This window comes from Corythoichthys intestinalis, chromosome 15 (genome assembly GCF_030265065.1).
Source record: "Corythoichthys intestinalis isolate RoL2023-P3 chromosome 15, ASM3026506v1, whole genome shotgun sequence".
Classification (NCBI taxonomy): Eukaryota; Metazoa; Chordata; class Actinopteri; order Syngnathiformes; family Syngnathidae; genus Corythoichthys; species Corythoichthys intestinalis.
The window spans coordinates 25,580,274-25,601,996 of record NC_080409.1 but is presented as its reverse complement, the minus strand read 5'-3'; the positions used below and the strand labels follow the sequence as shown (position 1 = coordinate 25,601,996).

The following is a 21,723-nucleotide window of genomic DNA, read 5'->3' as shown; positions in this document are numbered from 1 at the left end:
CACTGAAAAAAATAACTGGTGGATTTACTTGATAAAATCATTGTAACAATTTGCATTTACTTCTGTTAAGTATATTTTACTGCTTGTGAACTGAATATTGCATTGTAGCAATTTGCACTTAGTTCTATTAAGTAAATTTTACTGCTTGTGAACTGAACTGAGCAGTAAAATTAACTTGATAAAATGAAGTGCAAATTGTTACAATGATTTTATCAAGTAAATCCACCAGTTATTTTTTTCAGTGGGCCTGTCAGACAGAACTAGACAGAACTACATACTGTATTTGCTATCTTAACGAGTTCCACAGGGCTCAATTTTAGGGCCTACGTTTTTCTCCTTGTATTTGCTGCTAGTAGCCTTCTAACTGGAATTAGTAAAAGTAATTGCAAATTGTTACAATGATTTTATCAAGTAAATCCACCAGTTATTTTTTTCAGTGTAGGATCCGATCAATCCAGAGTGCCCGCAGTCGATGAGTTAAAAAGTGTCTGACTATGCCACGATAGCAATTACTTTACATTCAAGTGAGTAAGCAGTTATTTAGTATTAAAAAAAAAAAAAAAATCCTTAATTTTTTTTTTTTTTTTTTAAATGGTATCGATACAATTATCGGCATCGTGTGATACCACAATAGTTCGGAATCGATAAAGAGGGCCATAATATGGTATCAGTGCAACACTAGTATCGACTTGCTTAATGATAGATTTTAAAACACCTACAAAACTGTCAAAGTCGGAACAAAAACGCAGAACACAGAGATGTGAAATGTAGACAAAAAAGAAATGCTTGACAAAGAAGACATTTTGTCCCTTTGTCACCCAAAAATAAACTTGGCCTTGTCCCTGCTCACGCACAAAATTGAACACAAACATTCCTACCCTATAGAGAAACAATGTGTTGTTTCAAGTGGCAGCCTCACTTTACCTTTCACTCACACAGACACACGAAACTCAGACATTTGCACACGGAAAATAAACAACAAGATGTATATAATGTGTATTTGTTTTCTGGTTTAAATTTTAAACCGTGCTTTCCAAGATCCAGTCAGAATCACAGCGGCCGTTATCAGAGTCTACGTCCCCTTCTTTGGAGCAGACCATTCCACTCATTGATTGACTCCTTTTGTCCCGCATAATACGTCCTAATTTTGGTGCTCCCGTATTCCCTCGATGGGACGAGAGAGTCTTAGAGCCTCCTTCGCTGAGGGAATATCTCCTCCTCGGCCTGCTCCCTCCTCCGTCCTCCACAGGGATAGTCTGGTACTTAGCGGAGGAGGCGTGGGTGCGAGGAGCTCGCCGCAAAATGGGCGTTTCTCGATAGCGGATGGAGGAAAGTGCATTAGGAGTGGCAATGGGTGGAGGCTGGGCTTGGTCAAGTGAGGTGGAATTGTTGCGGTTTGTGTTCAGGGTATCTAGAGGAGTGGAAAAAGGAGGGAGAGTGGAAGAGGTGGTGGAGATAGAAGAGGAAGTAGGGCGAGGGGACACATTAGGAAGGTTCTCTAGAGCAGCTGAGGTGTTTGAACAAGCCGAGCCTGGTTTATTCAGAGCGGGTTTACGCTTTGGCCTAGTTAGTGAGCTAGTAGTTGCAGGTGAGGAGACACCAGCTCGTGCTCTCTCTTCACAGACTTTCTCCTGTTCTTCGCCTCCAGCTATTGTCCACTGTTGGCTTAGAACAGATGTAGTTGTGGAGCAGTCTGGCAGGGAAGAGTTAGATGAAAGAGTTGTCCCATCCCTTCCTCCTCCTGCTCCACTCTTCTTCTTTGAGCCTCCTGATAGGTCCTCTAATCCAAATGAGCCATGCTTGGAGGTGCTGGGAGTCACACTGCACCGCTGCGACTGCTGTCCATTTGTCTGAGAGTGAACATTGGTCATTGACATTGACATGCCTTTAACACCATCTCCTGGATTACATACCTGTTGAGCATAAAACAGAAAAATATTACCATATTGGCCCGAATATAAGACGGTGTTTTTCGCATTGAAATAAGACTGAAAAAGAGGGGGTCGTCTTATATTCGCGGTCTAGACGTTAAACCCATTCACGACACTAGATCGCGCCAGATATCATTGAAGCGATGTTCTGTCATGACAAATCTCAGCTACTCTTTCTAGTTTAACCAGTTTGCATTATTCTATTGCAATGTTTTTCCTTATTCGGATTTGTTTCAAGACTACAGTTACAGTTAGACTTCACTTTGATGGTTAATGCAGTTATTGCAATTTTGTTGTTTAATCACAATAGATTGGTTTATTTACATTTCAAAAACCAGAAGCCATTCATTTACGAATGTGATTGCACTTTAGTTTACATATTTAAATGTACGGATATTAAGATTTGAATGAGACAAAATAACATGATTTTTCTCTCAAATATATTGTTATAATCATTTGTTTCGGATGTACTGTAATTATTTTCTGTATATAAATTAAGTTGGTGTTCAAAAAGTCTTTTTCAAACTTGAGTCATGAAAAGACTAAGAGGGGGTCGTCTTATAATCAGGGCCGTTTTATATTCGGGCCAATACGGTATGGTTTTCCTCCCCCAACTATTCACTCATTGGACTAGGGATGTCCCCTATCCGATGACGTGATCGGAAATCAGGCCCGATCACGTTATTCTCAGAGGATCGTAATTAGGTGTAAAACACCGTTTTTTAAAAATGTATTTATTCATTTTTATTTTTAAGTATTAACTTAATGGCTGCGAATGACAGAGATATACAGAGACCTTGAGTGTTTTGAATGGCACTTTAAAATCAAGTCTATTATTATGAATATCATTATCGACGTCGAATCCATTTTGACTGGCAGTCAAATTGGAATGGCATATGCCGATAAATTATCGTGTAAGGTAACGCAGGATTTATTTGCGTCATTGATTTCACGCATGTAGAGATATCCCGGGAATTACATGGTTTGGACACCTGCACTGACTTGTCCCATGTGGCTCACTGGCACTCTCTGTGCAGGGAGGGCTGCTGGCGTGATTTTATAACCCGGACATTATGTCATATTTGGTCAGCATCGGCTGTCACAAAGTTTCTTAAATCATGTTTTGTTACAGAGCGTTGTTGGAGTGTTCCTGACGTCGTAATTGCAGCCAATTCAAGCTCATCAAGACTGTATTTAAGCCCAGGCTATCCAAGACAAGGGTACCGAGATATTAACTTGGTGGCTGCCATTCGACACCTTGTATTCTCGAATTTCATGTATTTGCTATTATTATATAATTCCCCAACGTTGTGCTGGTATTTGAGTGTATTTGTTTTGTTGTCTTATCGGCTCTCTGGCTACCGCTTAGGTAAGTATTATAGATCCCTGTCGACCTAGTGTCACGGACCCATTGTGTTAGTCCCCCTTTTCCACCATTGCGTGTATTTTTAATTGTATTTAATAAACCCTTGAACACTTCCCTCCGTTGTTTTCTGCTTTAAGGCACAACCTAGTTTCCGTAGCTGCAGACCCTAACATCGGCAACAAAATAAATCACACATTTCCCAAATATGGACGATGGACTCTCTTCCTCGGCTCCACGATCAAGTAGCAATTTAATTTCATTATGTTTTCAGTTTAATTTAGCTATTTCAAACTTGCTATGTTGATAATTGCGATGTTTGTTTACCGCTTTTCGTCTTACTGTGAAGAAAGAGGAAGTGACGATCGGCCCACCATGATATTTACGTCATCAGCCATCGTGCTAGGAATTTAATGCTTGCTATCACATACGCCTCGTCCCGGGAATGCCACGGACATTGTACTAAGACGCGATCCGATAAATGTGCGCGTAATCTCCGTGTCACTCGACCTGGGAAATTGCTCTCTCATACAGGGCCTGCCCGTTTAAATCTTGTAATTTAAACGGTGTTTTGGTGTATGTGAAAGGGGCTAATGATGGTTATCCCAGATGAAATGGATTTGATATCTATGGTAGTAAATGAATTTAGAGCTACAAGCAACAAAATAATCCAGAGGGAAAAGGATATGGGAAAAAAAAACAATAATATAAGCAGTATGTTTTATATATTATATACAGTACAGGCCAAAAGTTTGGACACACCTTCTTATTTGTGTGTTTTCATTATTTTCATGACTATTTATACTGTTACTTCTCTCTGAAGGTATTAAAACAATGAATTAAAACTAGGGCTGTCAAAATTATCGTGTTAACGGGCGTTAATTTTTTAAATTAATCACGTTAAAATATTTGACGCATTTAACGCACATGCCCCACTCAAACAGATTAAAATGATAGCAAAGTGTCATTTCCATTTGTTACTTGTGTTTTTTTGTGCTTTGCCGCCCTCTGCCGGCGCTTGGGTGCGACTGATTTTATGGGTTTCAGCACCATAATTACTATTGACATCAACAATGGCGAGCTACTAGTTTATTTTTTGATTGAACATTTTACAAACTTTATTAAAACGAAAACGTTAAGAGGGGTTTTAATATAAAATTTCTATAACTTGTACTAACATTTTTCTTTTAAGAACTACAAGTCTTTCTATCCATGGATCGCTTTAACAGAATGTTAATAATGTTAATGCCATCTTGTTGATTTATTGTTATAATAAATAAATACAGTACTTATGTACAGTATGTTGAATGTATATATCCGTCTTGTGTCTTATCTTTCCATTCCAACAATAATTTACAGAAAAATATGGCATATTTTATACACAGTTTGAATTGGGATTAATTAACGATTAATTAATTTTTAAACTGTATTAAAAATTTTAATCATTTGACAGCCCTAATCAAAACATATTGAATAATGTACTTAGCAAAAAAGGTGAGATAACTAAAAAATGCATAATATTCTAATATCTGTGATTAATTTTTTGCATACTCTTGCCATTTTCTTGAATAGCTTCAAGAGGGAGTCACCTAAAATGTTTTTTGACTTCACGGGTATGCTTTTTCAGGGTTAATTAGTGGAATTTCTTGCTTTATCAATGGGGTTGGGACCTTCATTTGTGCTGCATTGAATGAGGTGTGTCCAAACATTTGGCCTGTACTGTAAATATATTTAAATTTACACTAACAAAAAAAAAAAACTTTGCAGAAAAAAGACAATGTCCAGCAACAGCAAAAACAATCAAGAAGAAAAGAGAAAAGAATTGTGCTCCACTGATTTGCAAAAAAAAAAAAAAAAAAAAAACAGGTTTGTTGATTTTTGTTGTTGTTGTTATTTTGTTTTTGCGTCATTGTAACCCCTGCTGTACAAATAACCATTTAATATGGTTATAATGTTGTGATAGCTTTATTCGAATTGGGGGGAAAAAGATCTTCTTAATACATTTCTGATGTATTGAATCGGGACTGATTATCGGCATAGCCTCAAAATTTAGGTGACTTGGACTCTGAGTCACAGGCAAAAATTCCATTCCTACACGGGACAGTTGATTTTATAGACCTGACATCCCTTAACGTTATCATGCAAAACAGTTGACTTCACTGACAAAAGTTTACGTAATTTTAGTTTCAGAAGCATATTGTTGTTTTCATTCATTCAGTTCACTCTTGGTCAAATAAATTTATGAAATAGATCACTTCAAAATAGCATTCAAATTTCATAGCAAAAGTCAGAAACAAATATGAGCTTCTCATATTTGTTCACTTCTAAGAGTCCCTGAGAGACAGGTAAACTCTGAGGTAAATGAGATAGATTTTGAGAAAATCAGATTTGAGCAACACGAGAAGGGTCATCGTCTCATCTGTTTCTCCTACTGCTCAAATCTGTCTTTCTCAAATCCATCTAATTTGTTACAATGATGTATTGTCTCTATTTTAGCTCATCTCTTGCTCTGAAGATACCCTTTGGAAAAACAATTTAGAAACAAATACCAGTAGAATTAGACTAATATGACACATTCAAATTGATCTAACGTTTGTTATGGTTAAATTTAGTTTTTAAGAAATATTTTCCATGGCTGCATGCCAAAAAAAATGTCCTACCATGGGTAGCTTTGAGTTTTATTTAAAATAGTGAGAAGAGTGAATTTATTCTTTGGGATTATTTTGTTGCTTTGAAATATTTTGTTGCTAGGTGAAATTAAAACAATTAGTAGCCTTTTTTTAAAAATCCACTTTTCACCTGTTATTGATCATCTGAAAATTACATTGTAAAGCATGATTATCCAATCAACGGTATTTTTACTCATATTATTAGGAATGTTTTCAAACTCCAGACAAACAACACGGTGAGTGACGGACAGACCCACCTTGTACCGTATCATCAAGATGATGATGAAAACGAGCACAGAAGCAACTATGATCCCTCCGATGATGATGATCATAGTTCCACCGAGGAATTGTGACTGCATAAAATGGCATCTCATATACTCTGATTCTGTAGTGAACTGCACACATCCTACCACACGGGTTGCTGTCAGGGAGGTGATTACGTCATCATAGATGGCAAGCACGCACAGATCGTACAAGCTTCCTGCTGCTAGGTTGTTGACCAGGAAGCTCTTGCTTGATGGCGGGATCATTCTGTGTTATGGTAGAAAGGAGACAATGAAATGATAGTCACAATTACATGGATAACCATTAATATTGCAGATGTAAATTACTTTGCTGTGTTTCAGTCTTGTTTTTATTAACGAAAATATTTCGTCGACGAACAATTTTTTTCTAGGACGATGACGTGACGGCGAGTGAAACACGTTTGAGAATTTTTTTGTTATCTTGGCAAGAGTGATGCCGCTTTAGCCTTTAAAGGTCTGTGCTGACTGATCGTCACACACTAAAGCATGAGTTATGCTCCCGCGTTGCAGTGACGGCGCAGCGGCTACGGTGTCATTCGACATTCGATAGTTGTTCGGCCAGGTGACGCATTGCTCTGTAATTCACCGCCAAGCCACTAGAGGGGTGTGGTGTTATGTTTGTACGGTTTTGGGGCATGCTTGTTGACTTCCTCTTGTCTAGTTTAACGGAGAAAAAATAAACAATGCAAGATGGAACGCTTGAATGTGGATCTTCAGCTCATCAACATTGAATAAATGTTGATCCTACAAATGTTGAGGCGCAGGCGACGCAGAAGACAGTTTCGAGGTGGTCGTCCAACTTTTGATGCCGCGTAGAGTTCTAGTTCTGCGTCCAGCGTCCCTCCAGCCCGATTTGTTTGCCGTGTCGTACAACCAGCCAGTGGGAAGCCATAGCAGATTTCTGGCGTCTATGGAACTTCCCAAACTGCGTTGGAAGCCTTGATGTTAACATTATCATAAAAAGCACCGAGGCACTCTCAGTCAGTGATGATGTATGGTGTGTGACTTGTCTGTTATTGAAAATTAAAGATCAAAACAACTCTTTTGACACCTTTATTCTTCATATACTTGAAGTGTGACACGTAAATAAGTCACAGACTCACAGCAAACATATTTACACAATAAATATTGAAGTGCACCAACCAAAAATACGACATACAGTGATAAAAAGCTGGCAGTTTTTGGCCGACTGGGTCACCGCTTCGTGCGGCCACTCGATTCCGAACACACACGTCTCGGTGGTTCTTCCATTTTTTTAAAAAATTCAATCTCTAACCTTGCCATTTGGCAAACTTTATGATGTCTTCACGAGACTTGCTCTTCGATGATACTCCCGTCGGCTTGGTCCATTTTTGCGTGTAGAAAAATGTTTTACAATGGCGGTGATTTCGCGGAAACAAGAGCGAACCAATCACAGTCTATTTCTGCCTAGTCATATGCATTAACGTGACGCTAGGGTTTGAAAAATCAATAGGACCACGTCAGGCTACAGCGCAGGATCGTAAATCGGGTCTTCCTTGACTGCGCAGGTCTGACGCGGAAGTGTAACTCGGCTTTAAATGTAACTCGCTTTAGAATAGCATTTACCTTAGCATTAGCACAAACTTTAGCGTGGAATTTTTTTTTAATTTAATTTTTTTAATATATATACATACAGTTCATGGCATATGGGCAATATCACTGTTTGACATTTGGGAATATGCTATTCTTGTTGGCCATACTAGAATTAATTGTAAGTGCATATCCACTACAGAAGATGGCAGTGGTGCTCTCGTTGTCAGTCTATTGTTTTTTGCACTAAGCAAACGGTATGAAGAGAGTAAATAAACCCTCAAGAGATTTTTTATACAAAGGCAGCAAGAGACGGCGATAATGAGACAAAAACAAAATTACCCAAATGCTAAGAAGAGGAAATATGACAAAGCGTTTGAAGTGCTCTGCTTGCCGTTTAGATAAGATTTTTTTTCCAGGCAAACCAATTCCCTTTGAATCTGATTGAACTACTGTTTCTTTTTTTCATGTTTTCTATAATGATAACAACGATACATGTTATGCAAAGACGTACTAATGACAATTCTATAGGCAAATGACTACTGTTTATAGTCGCACGAAGGGGAGGGGGGTAATGAAATCTTCTGCCTCTTATGAAAAAATTAAAAAGCACTGGTTTAAGGAATGACATAGTGCGATGTCTAATTGGTGTGTTTTTGATGAAAACGTGAGAGAAAACCTGGCCTTCTGACATCATTTCACATACTGTATTGGGTACTTTGCCAGCAATTTAAATTGATTATTGGGCACTTGGTAATGTGGGAACGTGCCCATTCGTCCTTCAGCTTCTTTAAAATGGCTTGTCAGCTCTACTGGATTTCCTCATTAAAATGCTAATGAAATTCCTCATTATAACCAGTGAGGGCCAGTTCACAGTTCTTGGACTTTGTGCACTGAGCAGAGCAAAAGGCTGCACTGGTCTGGTTGAGTATCTGGTTTAGAGTTAGAATAAGGTAAGACAGCATTGTTGCGGTTTATTGGCTAGTATTGAGTTGTGGGGAACAAAGCCATGGATTGTTAAAATGCCCACTGTGAAATAACACCACATGGCTGTAGGAGAGTGTGTGTGGTTCCCTGTGACCATCTTTGTGAGCCCATGAATACTAAAAGGATCTGAACACTAAGCTGACCATGGCTGCTCTCCTTCGTGTTTTACTTGATGCTTTCATCTCTCTCTGCAAGTTAATGGCAGCAGTGAATGTCCTACGTTTGTAGAAATCCACAGGCATGTAGCTTGCACACAGATGGGTTTATATTTCTTATATTGCTATGGCAATGGCATTTCTTTGTAAATGTGTTGTTGTATCTGCCTTATGCTGGTTTGTACAACAACTAAATTTATCAACACATTAATTAACAGTTAACGACATATGACTGGACACATTATATCACAAACTCCTCAGTGCTGACCACCTTTCAGTCAGTAATAATATATGCTTATTGCTGAAAGCCAGTATAGGGCGGAAAACACTCAGGTGACTTGAAGTTCCACTCTGAGACCCCCAATTTAGCCAAATTTCAAAATTGTCCTATATGCATGTTTGATACATCATTGGAAAGCTTAAAATCTAAATTTTCTGTGGGAAGAAACATTTTGAACAGGAGAGCATTTAAAAAAAAAAAAGGGGAAAAAAATTAAACAGCAAAACCCTAACTGGAGGCTAGAGCACGCGAGAGCAGAATTAAAGACACCACAATTTTAACGAGATATTATTGCGTACATACCATGTTTCGATCCAAAAACTCCTTGAAGCATGCATCACCGAGTGTCAAGACACAGCTGTGAATGGCCACAGTCGGATTTTTGGGGGATTTTATGGGTGAAACAGGGTGATATAACAAGGGTCGCAATGCAGAAATATGCAGACAACAAGGAGTGGTTAAGATTTTCTTTTTTATATAGTTACCCTTTTAAATGTTATTTTTCCAATTTTTTTTTGTTTGGATCGATTATTTATCATCTAACATATCGGGGAAAATGCGACATTAACAACAACAAAAAAATATACAATTAAGCAATAGTAATTAATTTGTAAATCATAAGATGCCAGAAAGCAACGTTTTCAGAAGTCCAATCATGTGGCTCTTTTCATCCTTCTGCTGTGAATTTAAACGAGTTTATCGCTGGAAGACTTCCAGCATTTTTTTTTTTTAATTTCGTTTTTATAAATTAATTAATTTTGAAAAAAGATGTGTTGTAGCATTACACTTACACATCACTGATTGAAACAAAGTGGGGAGGAACAACTAATGCCAGAGGCCCAAATTGGGGCAGTTCTTATCATGTTGCACCAAAAATCAGGGAAAATTAAAAGGATGAAAACTCTATCTTGACTAATACAGTGGGGCAAATAAGCATTTAGTCAACCACTAAATGTGCAAGTTCTCCCACTTGAAAATATTAGAGAAGCCTGTAATTGTCAACATGGGTAAACCTCAACCATGAGAGACAGAATGTGAAAAAAAAAAGAAAAAAAGAAAATAACATTGTTTGATTTTTAAAGAATTTATTTGCAAATCATGGTGGAAAATAAGTATTTGGTCAATACCAAAAGTTCATCTCAATACTTTGTTACGTACCCTTTGTTGGCAATAACGGAGGCCAAACGTTTTCTGTAACTCTTTACAAGCTTTTCACACACTGTTGCTGGTATTTTGTCCCATTCCTCCATGCAGATCTCCTCTAGAGCAGTGATGTTTTGGGGCTGTCGTTGGGCAACACGGACTTTCAACTCCCTCCTCACCCCGTGGCGTCAAAATGATAACAAGAACGGGGAGCAAAAATCCCAAAACCACACGGGGGGACCTAGTGAATGACCTACAGAAAGCTGGGACCACAGGAACAAAGGCTGCTATCAGAAACACAATGCGCCGCCAGGGACTCAAATCCTGCACTGCCAGACGTGTCCCCCTGCTGAAGAAAGTACACGTCCAGGCTCGTCTGCGGTTCGCTAGAGAGCATTTGGATGATCTAGAAGAGGACTGGGAGAATGTGATATGGTCAGATGAAACCAAAATAGAACTTTGTGGTAGAAACACAGGTTCTCTTGTTTGGAGGAAAAATAATACTGAATTGCACCATACCTACTGTGAAGCATAGGGGTGGAAACATCATGCTTTGGGGCTGTTTTTCTGCAAAGGGACCAGGATGACTGATCTGTGTAAAGGAAAGAATGAATGGGGCCATGTATCGAGAGACTTTGAGCGAAAATCTCCTTCCATCAGCAAGGGCATTGAAGATGAGACGTGGCTTGGTGTTTCAGCATGACAATGATCCCAAACACACAGCCAGGGCAACAAAGGAGTGGCTTCGTAAGATGCATTTCAAGGTCCTGGAAAACCCTAAACCCATACAAAATCTGCGGAGGGAGTTGAAAGTCCGTGTTGCCCAACGACAGCCCCAAAACATCAGTGCTTTAGAGGAGATCTGCATTGAGAAATGGGCCAAAATACCAGCAACAGTGTGTGAAAAGCTTGTGAAGAGTTACAGAAAACGTTTGGCCTCTGTTATTGAATTACAAAGTATTGAGATGAACTTTTGGTATTGACCAAATACTTATTTTCCACCATGATTTGCAAATAAATTCTTTAAAAATCAAACAATGTAATTTTCTGTTTTTTTTTTTTTCCGCATTCTGTCACACACAGCACCACAGGCATGGTTGAGGTTTAACCACGTTGACAATTACAGGCCTCTCTAATTTTTCAAGTGGGAGAACTTGCACAATTAGTGGTTGACTAAATACTTATATGCCCCACTGTATATACATGAAACTTTGTCTGTGTTTGTGAGCGTTGGTGTGTGTTTGTTCTCTATGGACTCCGAAACGGTTGGGCGGATTTTGGCAAAAATTTTACACAGTTGTACTTTATGTGTCTGGAAGTGTTCTTAGATTTGTTTGATCTCTGTAGGCCTCCATTTAATGCGGAAAATGTATTCGAATTCCAAAAATTAGCATAGAAAATACGGCGGAGAAAGCCTGGTCACCCCATGCAGGTTCTGTGCTTGGTGTCGGGGATGGAAAGAAGATGAGCATTGGATGATCCAAGGCTGCAGGGAGCGGCATAGCCGGGAAGCAGGTCTGTGAGGAAAGAGAGTGCCTGGTTTTGGAGGGCTTTAAGTGTGAGCAGAAAGAGTCTGAAGTGGAGGTGGAGGCCAGTGGAGGTTTTGAAAGACACGAGTGATGTGGGTACGAAAGAGGTTGTGGGTTAGCAAACGGGCAGCAGAGTTTTGAATGTATTGCAATTTGTTGATGAGATTGGAGGTTGTTCCAGTATGAATGTTATTACAGTAGTCAAGGAGGGGGATGTAATGAAGGCGTGGATTAGGGTTTCGACAGCAGTGAAAGAGTGAGGGGCAGAGACGAGAGATATTTTTAAAGTGTGTACGACAGGATAAAAAAAGTCTTACATACCATTATTATGTGAATTACAATCATAATTTCAGACGATTTGACTATATACAACAATTTGGCAAAGCACAGATGACGAGAAATCAGTCTTTTAATATGCCGTTTAGCCATGCCTACCATTATAGGGCTCTAGCGTCCCCAACAGGTGGATGACGTCGGCAGGGTTGTGGTTTCATCTGATTTACAATTCAGCCCATTGAGGGGGAATTATTCAGAACGAGGAAAATGCGACGAAGAGAGCCGCAAAATGTCATTGTTTCAGTCTCTCCACTCCAATATTTTTTACAGGATATTCTTTTCATCGAAGTATTTTTCCCCAATTGCTAAATAAATTGTATGGTCATGACAAATAACAGTCTTGTGCTAAATGGAATTTGAAATAATAAAGATTGAATTGAATTTTATTGTCATTGTCATCATCATCATCAAAATCATTAACAGTTTCAGAGTGTGGAATTTGTTTACCCGAAGGAAAGACGAGGACAGACAGACAAGGGAGACGGGAAAAGCAAATGCTTATCGGAAACCCGTCCCCCATCAGCCCGGGTCGCACAAACAGCATATTGTGTATCAGTCCAGTCATAGTTTTGCGCATTTCGTTCAAAAGTCATTGATTGCCATGGAAATTTCACATATTGTCAATTTGAGTTCATTGTATAGTTGATGTCCAAGTAGGTGAAGGAAGGGAAGGCCTGGGGTGCTATGGAGGCTCGCGTGTGCTGTATCCGCTTCAGGAGATTAGTCATCATCCTCCCTTGCCCGGTTTGCTCGAGCGAGTCTCTCATGATCACGCAGCTCCGCGTCGATTTTTGTGACCAGTCGTGCGGCGGCGTCACTTAGCGCTGCTTGCTCCTTCGTCACCTGTGCCAATTTGTCGCCATTGTGACGAGCAACCTCCAGCATCTCGGGGAGTTTGTTCTTCATCCTCATCGAGAATCGGCGAACCCAGAGGGCTCCAAGAAGCAACAGGAAGGCAAGAGCCATCAGAGAGCCGAAGATATATAGGTCCTCGGCGTCCTCTATCTGGAGAGACGTTAGGCATAACGGCCTCCATTTACCCCAGGCATCCTCCACATAACCAGACGTGAAGATGCTGGCTGGACATGGGCGTTGGTTGGATGTCGGTCTCATCGTAGAAAATATTTTATCCATAGAACTCAGTGCCCAATCTACAAGTTCCATTTTGTCTCAGGTCAGACACAGCACTCACGTTGCAATGGCAGTTTCGTAGTGTGATTTTGCTGAAGGGCAAGTCCTAAGAGCAAGTGTTATGTCTTATTCTCTGACCCTGGCATTTAATCATCCTTTGCTGTGAGAACATCTTATCTATGATGTGTGTGCGTTCTACTGTTGCGATGGCGTTTGGTCAATGTATTGTTTTATTATATTTTGTTTATACATTTTTTTTAAGTAACTTAATGAATTTATATTCGTTAGCACTGCATCACATGTATTCCATAGGCGAGCCCCAGTGTTTACAATCGAGAACGATTTCATTGTAGTCCTAATGGTCTGATAGGAAAACATTCTGCTGCCCCTCAGATCGTAGGAGGATTCGCTTAGTTGGAACAATGCTTGCAGGTTAGTTGGGAGACTGTTTGTGTTGGCCTTATACATCATTCGAGCTATTTTGTAATTAACCAGGTCGTGAAATTTTGCCGTTTGGATGCATTTGTTCAGTACAACATGGCAAAATTACTCCATAATGGTCAAAACTGTCAACTTCACTTTTACTGTCGCACCTCCCGAACAATATTTTATGCCACCGTAGTTAGTCAGGCTTTTGTCACTTCCCTGCCCCGGCTCCGGAGAACGTAAACAAACCAAGAGGCATGACAGCTAGCCGACATGCTAATCCGAACCGAGTGATGTCTCAAAGTCTTATTTTCGCTTTTCGAAGCAAAAAATTACACATAACTAGCTTGGATCATGCCATGGGTTGTCGGTTGGCTACGCTGATCGGCAAACTGCCCAGCGGCGATCAAGTTACAGCTCGTTGCCCTGCTACGGACAGGAGAGCTCACCGGGGAAGCAGCTGGAGAGTACCACCGGACAAACCAGCCGACGTCGGAAGAGTGCTTAGCTGCCACATGGTCCTCACGAATATGGCGTAAAATAATGCTTTACTACACGGCGAAGACATAAACAGAGAGCGGCCTGCAGTTGTTTTACAGCTGACATGGCAGGATATGTCTGAGGAGAACGTCTCTACATGTCAGTCCATGATCAAAGGTAAGTAAATAATCCTTCATTTAAAGAAATTTTGTAGTGTTTATTTTGAAATCGTTGTTTTGGCAGCCAATTTTTAACACAATGTTGCAATTTCTGATGGGGTTGAAAATTTGACAGAACACAAAGAGGTCAATAAGCCAAGTATAGAGGAGGATGTGCAAACAAGCCGCTAGTCAACGGCCGAGTGTCATTCTGGACAATCAGCCACAAAATGTAAGCCACCAGTACTTGACATAATAGAAAATACGATGTTTACTCACTTCCTCGTAAGTCCAATGGTCCCACAGTAGTACGGCTTGTTTTGGCCAATATCTGCGGTGAAGGGGAACTTTTTAAAACCCAAAAAGGCTCACACGCCTCTCCCTGGTGCAGCAACAATTTTCTGCAGCCGTTTGGCTGGCGTGATGCAAAAAATAAACGAATTCATTGGCAAAATCAGCTGAATCCGCAGTCCATCTGCATGCTATAAAGCAATGCTGTATTGTGAGTTGCTGACCCGGGTGACATCACATTCGCAATTGTCCTAAACCCGAAACTGAAGCCGGAAGTCACTCATTTTCATGGCGCGGGATTAAAAAATTGAATATATAAAACGATCGCTTTCACACAGATCAAAGCGGTCCATTTCATTCAGGAGCATAAAACACCGCGTGAAATATGAAATAAACATGCTTTTTGGTGTCATGCGTACTTTAAGGTCGAAGAAAGCTGTTTTGCTGACATGTTTGATGTGTTGTTCAAAAGAGAGCTTCCGGTCAAAGATAATACCAAGGTTGAGGCAGTGAGTGGAGGGAGAATGAGTGGTGTTTTTAATGGTAAGATGGAAGTCTTTGGGTGCTTGGATCAGAGACTGTGGACCGACATATCTGATTTGACGCAGTTGGGTTTTAGAAAGTTTGCCTCGAGGAGTTGATTTCAGAGAGACAGTTTGTTAGGTTGGAGTGAGTTGAGGGGGGAAGGGAGTTTGTGGAGATGTATAATTGTACATTGTATTGATGTCTCTGTGAATGATATGACTGTTAACAGGCGAGGACAGAGTTGGTGATATTGTAAAAAGATTTTAAACAAAAGAGCAGGATGGAATGGTTGACAGTATGGTATGGTATGGTATATATGACAGGTGGCAGTGAGATCAAGGAGAATGTGGCTTGAAAGGAGCCGAGAGTCTGAGGAGGAAGGGGGAGGTCATTAGTGACCTTTAGGAAGGCGGTTTTGGTGCTGTGTTGGGTGCAGAATCCAGATTGAAATTGCTCATACGATTGATCCTTGATTGCCTAAACTAATAAAATAGCAACTTCATTCACATGGACTCATTCATTGAGAAAAAAATTTGTGGGTGCCTGCTCAGAATGCTGCTGCCAACATTTGACGATCTGCTGTGGACAGATGAATGCCTTGGCAGAGGCTATTACACTAATCTATCCACTCTGCTATGCCAAGCCCTCAGCCTTGGGTGCCTGGGTGCGAAACTGTTAGTGCGTGTTGTAGTTTCAATATACTTTCATTCCATGCGAGAGTTCACGGGAATGAAATCTGTCCATATTGTTAATCCAGATTTCACATAAAAGCATAAATGTAGAAAGAAGCTCAAGAGATGGTCATTTCTCACAGATACAGACCCTAACCATTTTCTGTATGGATTGAGGCACGTGTGTGTTTTTCACTCATGCTTCCCTCACTTCTTCACAGCCTGGACAAAGCCAGAAGGGCAGTGTAATCTTCATTAGTCACTTTCAACTTTTTCTTTCAGGATGAATGCTTTCATCCATGCACAGATTTGTAAACTCTCATACCAGATTGCTTTGTTTCAGACCATTTAATATGATGAATGATTTGACACCGCCTTCAGGCCAAAGCCATACTTGATCCTTCAAGCATTCATAACAATGATAATGACTCAACAGACAAGACAAGGGGATCTTGGCTGTCATGAAGGAGTAAGGGGCTGTAGCTGTAATTTACAAAGCTGTGGTGCTTTTTTTCAAAAGATCATGTGTGGCTGATATTACTGGAGAATTCTACAGTATGTAAAATGCAATGCTTTAGGCGAGCTCATTAGTAATTTTATGTAGCTGCAAATCGATTTGTTTCTTGGCATCGCACAAAGAAATAGAACCCAGTTTTGCGAGTGAAACAAACGTCAACTAGATGTCTTACCGTACGTCCCTTTGATTTTAGAAAGAAGCTTAAAATTGTATTCCTATGTGTTTTTCATGCAGTCTAGCTTTGCACCTTGTAACGCTCACTTCTGTGATTCTTTTTGTTTCTTAGGACATCCACTACATGGTGGCGCCTCTTTATGTTGTATGTTCACTTTCTTCTTCAGTTGCTACCTACTTTTTGGGGAGTCAAGTGTGATCATGAGTGTGTGGTCCGTTGCAATTCTGAGTAACGAGTGGTTGAGCTGGATTTATTTATTTTTTTGTGTATTAAAAGTGCATAAATGGAAGTCATCCTGCCCTGCCACGCGTTACAAATTACATTTTTTTCCCCTGAACCCCAGTCAGCTTTTGGATCCGAAGGTGACTTCGTCTGCCAATCGTGGATGGTTGTTGGCGATCCCTGTGCCTCTGAGTATCGGAGTTTTCCCGGCCGTGGCTGCGACATTGACGTGAGAGGGATCCATCTATTTCTTGGATGTGATGGTGCGACCGTTGTTTCAATATTGGTTTGGGATCCGTCTATTTCCTGGATGCTGAAGGCGATACAACCTCAGGCCCGGACGTTGCCCCAGAATGGCATCTGGTTGGGCTAATCGTAAATGGACCAATGCCTTTCACACTGACAGACTTGACCTGGATTGAGCCGTTTCTAGCCGTTGGCCAAATTTTGTGCTTTTCTTCTTTGTTCGTCACGTGCTGATTTGGTTACCATATTTCCCCATGTTTGTTGTTGGAATTGAGGTTCATATTTTTCAAAGCTTTTGAAGTTCAAAGAGAAAAATATGAACACTGTGCATTTATTTTTGTTATTTTTCATATAGTCTTTCCCCTGTGTGCCTTTCAGCCTTTACAGTTTTCTATATATAGGATACTGTTTAGCTGTTTTATGATTCATCTTCAGCTGTGTATGGCTGTGGACAGCCTTTTTCTCATCAGGGGGGGACTATGTAACCGTCACTTCTGTGATCCTCTTTGTTTCTTAGGACATCCACCACACGTTGGTGCCTCTTTATGTTGTATGTTCACTTTCTTCTTCAGTTGCTACCAGTGTTGGGAATAACGCCATTATAAATAACGCTGTTACATAACGGTGTTATTTTTTTTGATAACGGGGTAATCTAACTAATTATTATTTCCGCCGTTACAACGCCGTTTCTGTTACTGACGGTCAAAAGCGGTGCGTTACTTGCTTTGAATAAATTGAAGAAACTACCAGCCGTAGCGAGTCTACTCTGCTCTGTTTATTTGTCATCCAAGACTTGGCGTGCGTTCAGGTTCATGGCAATGAAAATAGTAAACACGCATTGCCTACCTTTGCAAGAACGATGGAGTTGCCATTTGATACGGTCATAATGTGCAGGTCCTGCACCCATCCGCAGCAAAACTGTTCGTAGCTTTGTAGCGATTTGTAATTTCGGAATTGCTGATGACTTTAGTAACATACACCAAACAATAAATACAGCAGAATGTCCATTTCGTGTAATTGTGGAAGCCCGTTAACATCTTTACTCCATTTGTCTTCGGCTTGCTCGTAAGGGTCAACATTGTTCACATCCTTAAGTTTGATCACATATCTGTTCTTCACCTTAGTAACGAGTTTATCTCTTTATCGAACTGGCAAATTAAAGTTTAATGTCCCGCGAGCCAGACCTGCTTTCAATATGGCTGTGTTGTTGTCATATCTCACGTGATTCCCCATTCTGTGACGTAAACGCTCGAGTCTAATAGCGCACGTACTTCAGAGCTGGTGTTTTCACACACAAACCGGAACAGCGCGTGCGGCAAACACACACACGCAAAACAGATGCAGAGGGATATGATGGCAGAGCATTCAGAGGAAAATTTGTCCTTTACGAGGTGAAGATATAAACACTATTTCAAGTTGATTGAAATTAAAAGAAAGAACGTGCATGTGAAGTGTAATTTATGTCCCGGGGCTTTTGTCGACATCTGTGGTAAGCAATTCAAATCTGTTTATTTTTGTTGCACTTCAAGTGTAGGATAAATCTGTTGCTGGTGAGGTCCAATAAATATTACAAGGTTCTATAACACAACTACCTGTCTGTTCTTCTCTATTCAAGTGACTCGAATACTGCTCAGAAAATTTCAAATTCTTTGACATAGAAAACATCTTCTTTTAAAGTAACGGAAATAGTTACTTTCCCTTGTAAGTAGTTACTTTTACTATAGAGTAATTCAGTTACTAACTCACTCACTATTTCTTCCAAAAAGTAACTAACTATAACTAATTCCTTTTTTGAAGTTACGTGCCCAACACTGGTTGCCACCTACTTTTTGGGGAGTCAAATGTGGTCATGTGTGAGTGGTCTGTTGCACTCCCGAGTGACGAGTGGTTGAGCTATTATTTTTTTTGTGTGTGTGTTAAAAGTGCATAACTCATGCATTCATCTTGCCCTGCCACGCGTTACAGCTTTCAATATTAAGGTACCTATATTTCAGAAACAGAAAATTACTATATTTTCAGGTTAAACATTAAAAATGAATAAAACTTTCACACAGTAAATGAGGATATAATCAGCACTCAGACATTGCACGTGTTATAGCACGTGTTTCAATATCTTACTAGAGGACTCTGGGGATGGCACTTAGGGTGTCCTTACACTACATGATTTTCTTGGCATTGAAATCTGATAGCTTGGGAATCGTCCCAGATTCTCGTGCCAGATAGCTAAACATTCTTCCACTACAGGATTTAGAAAATCTGGGGTGCCTCACACTACAAGAATCTCTTCTGACTGAGTCGGGCCCAAACATGATAATAATTAATAATAACATATTAGCAGAGTGCCACATGCTCAGTACCGTACGCCAGAAAGAACGACACCAACTTTCCGCTGTGGTTTTCTCAAGTTCTATGAGTAACATTGCATGGAAGACGCCAAAACAATAACACACAATTTCTAACCTCAGCCATGGGCCACACGATACCTTTAGGAATAACACAGGGATACACTGATTAATACATTCAGCCCAGTAACCCGCAGAAAACATTCAACCTGAGTGGTTACAGTATCTTAAAGGGTATGTAGTGCCCTGGGAAAATTTTAATATTCCATCATTTATCCATAAACGCATGCCTTTTGTATTCATATCATGCCACTTTGTGTAATTACACACAAGAAAATGAGAGAAATTTGGCTCGATTGTCAAGCTAAAACGACCGGCGCCCGAGATCTGGCAGATTGTGTGCGTGACGTCACGACAAGTGAAGAGAGTGCCACCGGCCACTAGGGGGGCAGCGCCTGTCTGCATCAATAAAATTCCTTCTAGTGAGGGGAGAATTAGGGGTGTTTTGAGCTGTTTATGCTGATGCATTGTGTTCGTCCTGCACATATTCCAGGTTCCCTCATGAAGAAACACCCCTCGTTGTCAATAAAAGTGAATTCAGAATTGACAATGAGGGGTGTTTCTTCAACAAGAAAAAGGCTCAGTGCTTTAATACTGAATGGCGGCGATGATGGCAGACAATTTCGTTTCTAGTTTCAGCGACGAATCCGACGTAGAAGGACGTAACGAATGTTCATCTAATGGTGACGAGGAGAGTTACGAAGCTTTAATCTGTGTTTTAGGTTACCAATTTGAGCCCAAACGAACGCCAATGCAGTGTAATGAAACGGTCATTGAGGGGAGCAATGACACTGATGAAACATCGGCAGCAGATCGTGTGGGAAACACCAATGATTTGTTTTGCATTTCTTTTTGTGAAGCTGATACACCGTGACTGCAAAATAAAGGAATGCATAGAATAATGATCATTTATTGCGCTATCATAGCTTTTCGCTCTGCCAACAGACACAAATATGAATGGGATCAGAGGATTTGTTCTATATATTTTATGAACGATAATGTATACATGTGTCCAGTCCTGTATCCAATGCGTGACATTTTTTTATTATAAAAGAATGCTCACTCTGGCCATTTCGAGCTTGGATGCTCCCCTCCTTTGCTTAGCCCTAGCCTCCTTTGCTAGTCATCATCCTCTTTCTTGATATCTCGGGACATTTCGGTCGCTGTGCGTGTATGGTCGGCACCGCATGTCCTTTGAGCAGCAATCTTTTAGCAAAATCCGATTTCACTTGTCCATAGTTCGAGAAGCTTTCAGGTGGAAAATGCGCACCACAGAAAAGCGTGCCGGAGGCTGTGTCTAGAAAATTAGCCCTCTTTGCACGGACGAACTTTACCCATCGTCTGCGTAGTCCAGCTTTTTTTTTCGCATTCGGTAACTCTTGGATACTATATTCCGATAAATAACTATTTGTACACCACATAGCACAGCAGTTTTGAACCATTTTTGAGATGTTTTCGTCAAACAAACCCCAACGCTACTCTCTCGTCGTTAAAAAACAATGGCACCTGGCTCCGCCTCGACTGTCAATCACTTGTCGTGACGTCGCCGCCCCATTCGGCTGTTTCCGGAACACTTTCGGGAATGTTCGTCATTTTCGATCTATTTTCGATAATTGCTCATTAATGTGATTGATTTTTTTGTTAACTTTATCAATATTTGTTATCTTGGCACATAACGGTTCTATTGATGTCTCACACTCCCTTTGCCGCTACATACCCTTTAAATGATTCATGAATTATGTTACTTGAAAATGCCCTATTGCTTCAATCCTCATAGAAACATGGGGAGCTAGAGTCATTTTTACTCATCAGTTCCCACCTCGTGTCGCACAAGGTGTATGGTGAAGCTGCTTGAGAATCAAAACTTAAAAAATAGACCATCAAATGACCTTTTTAAACGTCCGTATCAACAACGGGTAGCGTGCGCAATTCCCACACTGTGAAAAAAGTACATATACATTTTACAACATAGTTGTTTTTTAAGCGGAATGCTCGGAACAGCTTCTTTTTTATCCCATCCATGGTGTGGGATAACTCCGCTGGCACGTATACAAACAGCTCTGATGCGCGACTCCAAAGGCAGCTCGACCAAGAAAAAAACATCCAAAAATTTCTGAATACAATCAGAGAACCCCGGAGCACCCTCCATTTTGCTTTGAAGAGTTTTGCAGGCATTCAAGCGGCTCAATGATCGCTGACACTCGACGACAAACTTGGCCGATAATTGCCC

At 40.4% G+C, this 21,723-nt stretch overlaps 1 protein-coding gene across 3 annotated transcripts in view; it reads right to left on the bottom strand.

Moving 5' to 3' along the window:
- Window positions 1-351: 351 nt before the first annotated feature.
- Window positions 352-21,723, bottom strand: part of lrfn5a (leucine rich repeat and fibronectin type III domain containing 5a) — a 173,067-nt gene continuing 151,695 nt past the window's right edge. For all 3 annotated transcript variants that reach the window (XM_057858629.1, XM_057858628.1, XM_057858630.1), the window contains 2 exons: window positions 6,221-6,494; window positions 352-1,913 (listed from right to left, as the gene is read on the bottom strand). In XM_057858629.1, coding sequence (XP_057714612.1) covers window positions 1,020-1,913; window positions 6,221-6,494 — 1,168 coding nt within the window. In that variant the 3' untranslated portion in view covers window positions 352-1,019. The remainder of the gene's footprint in view (window positions 1,914-6,220; window positions 6,495-21,723) is intronic.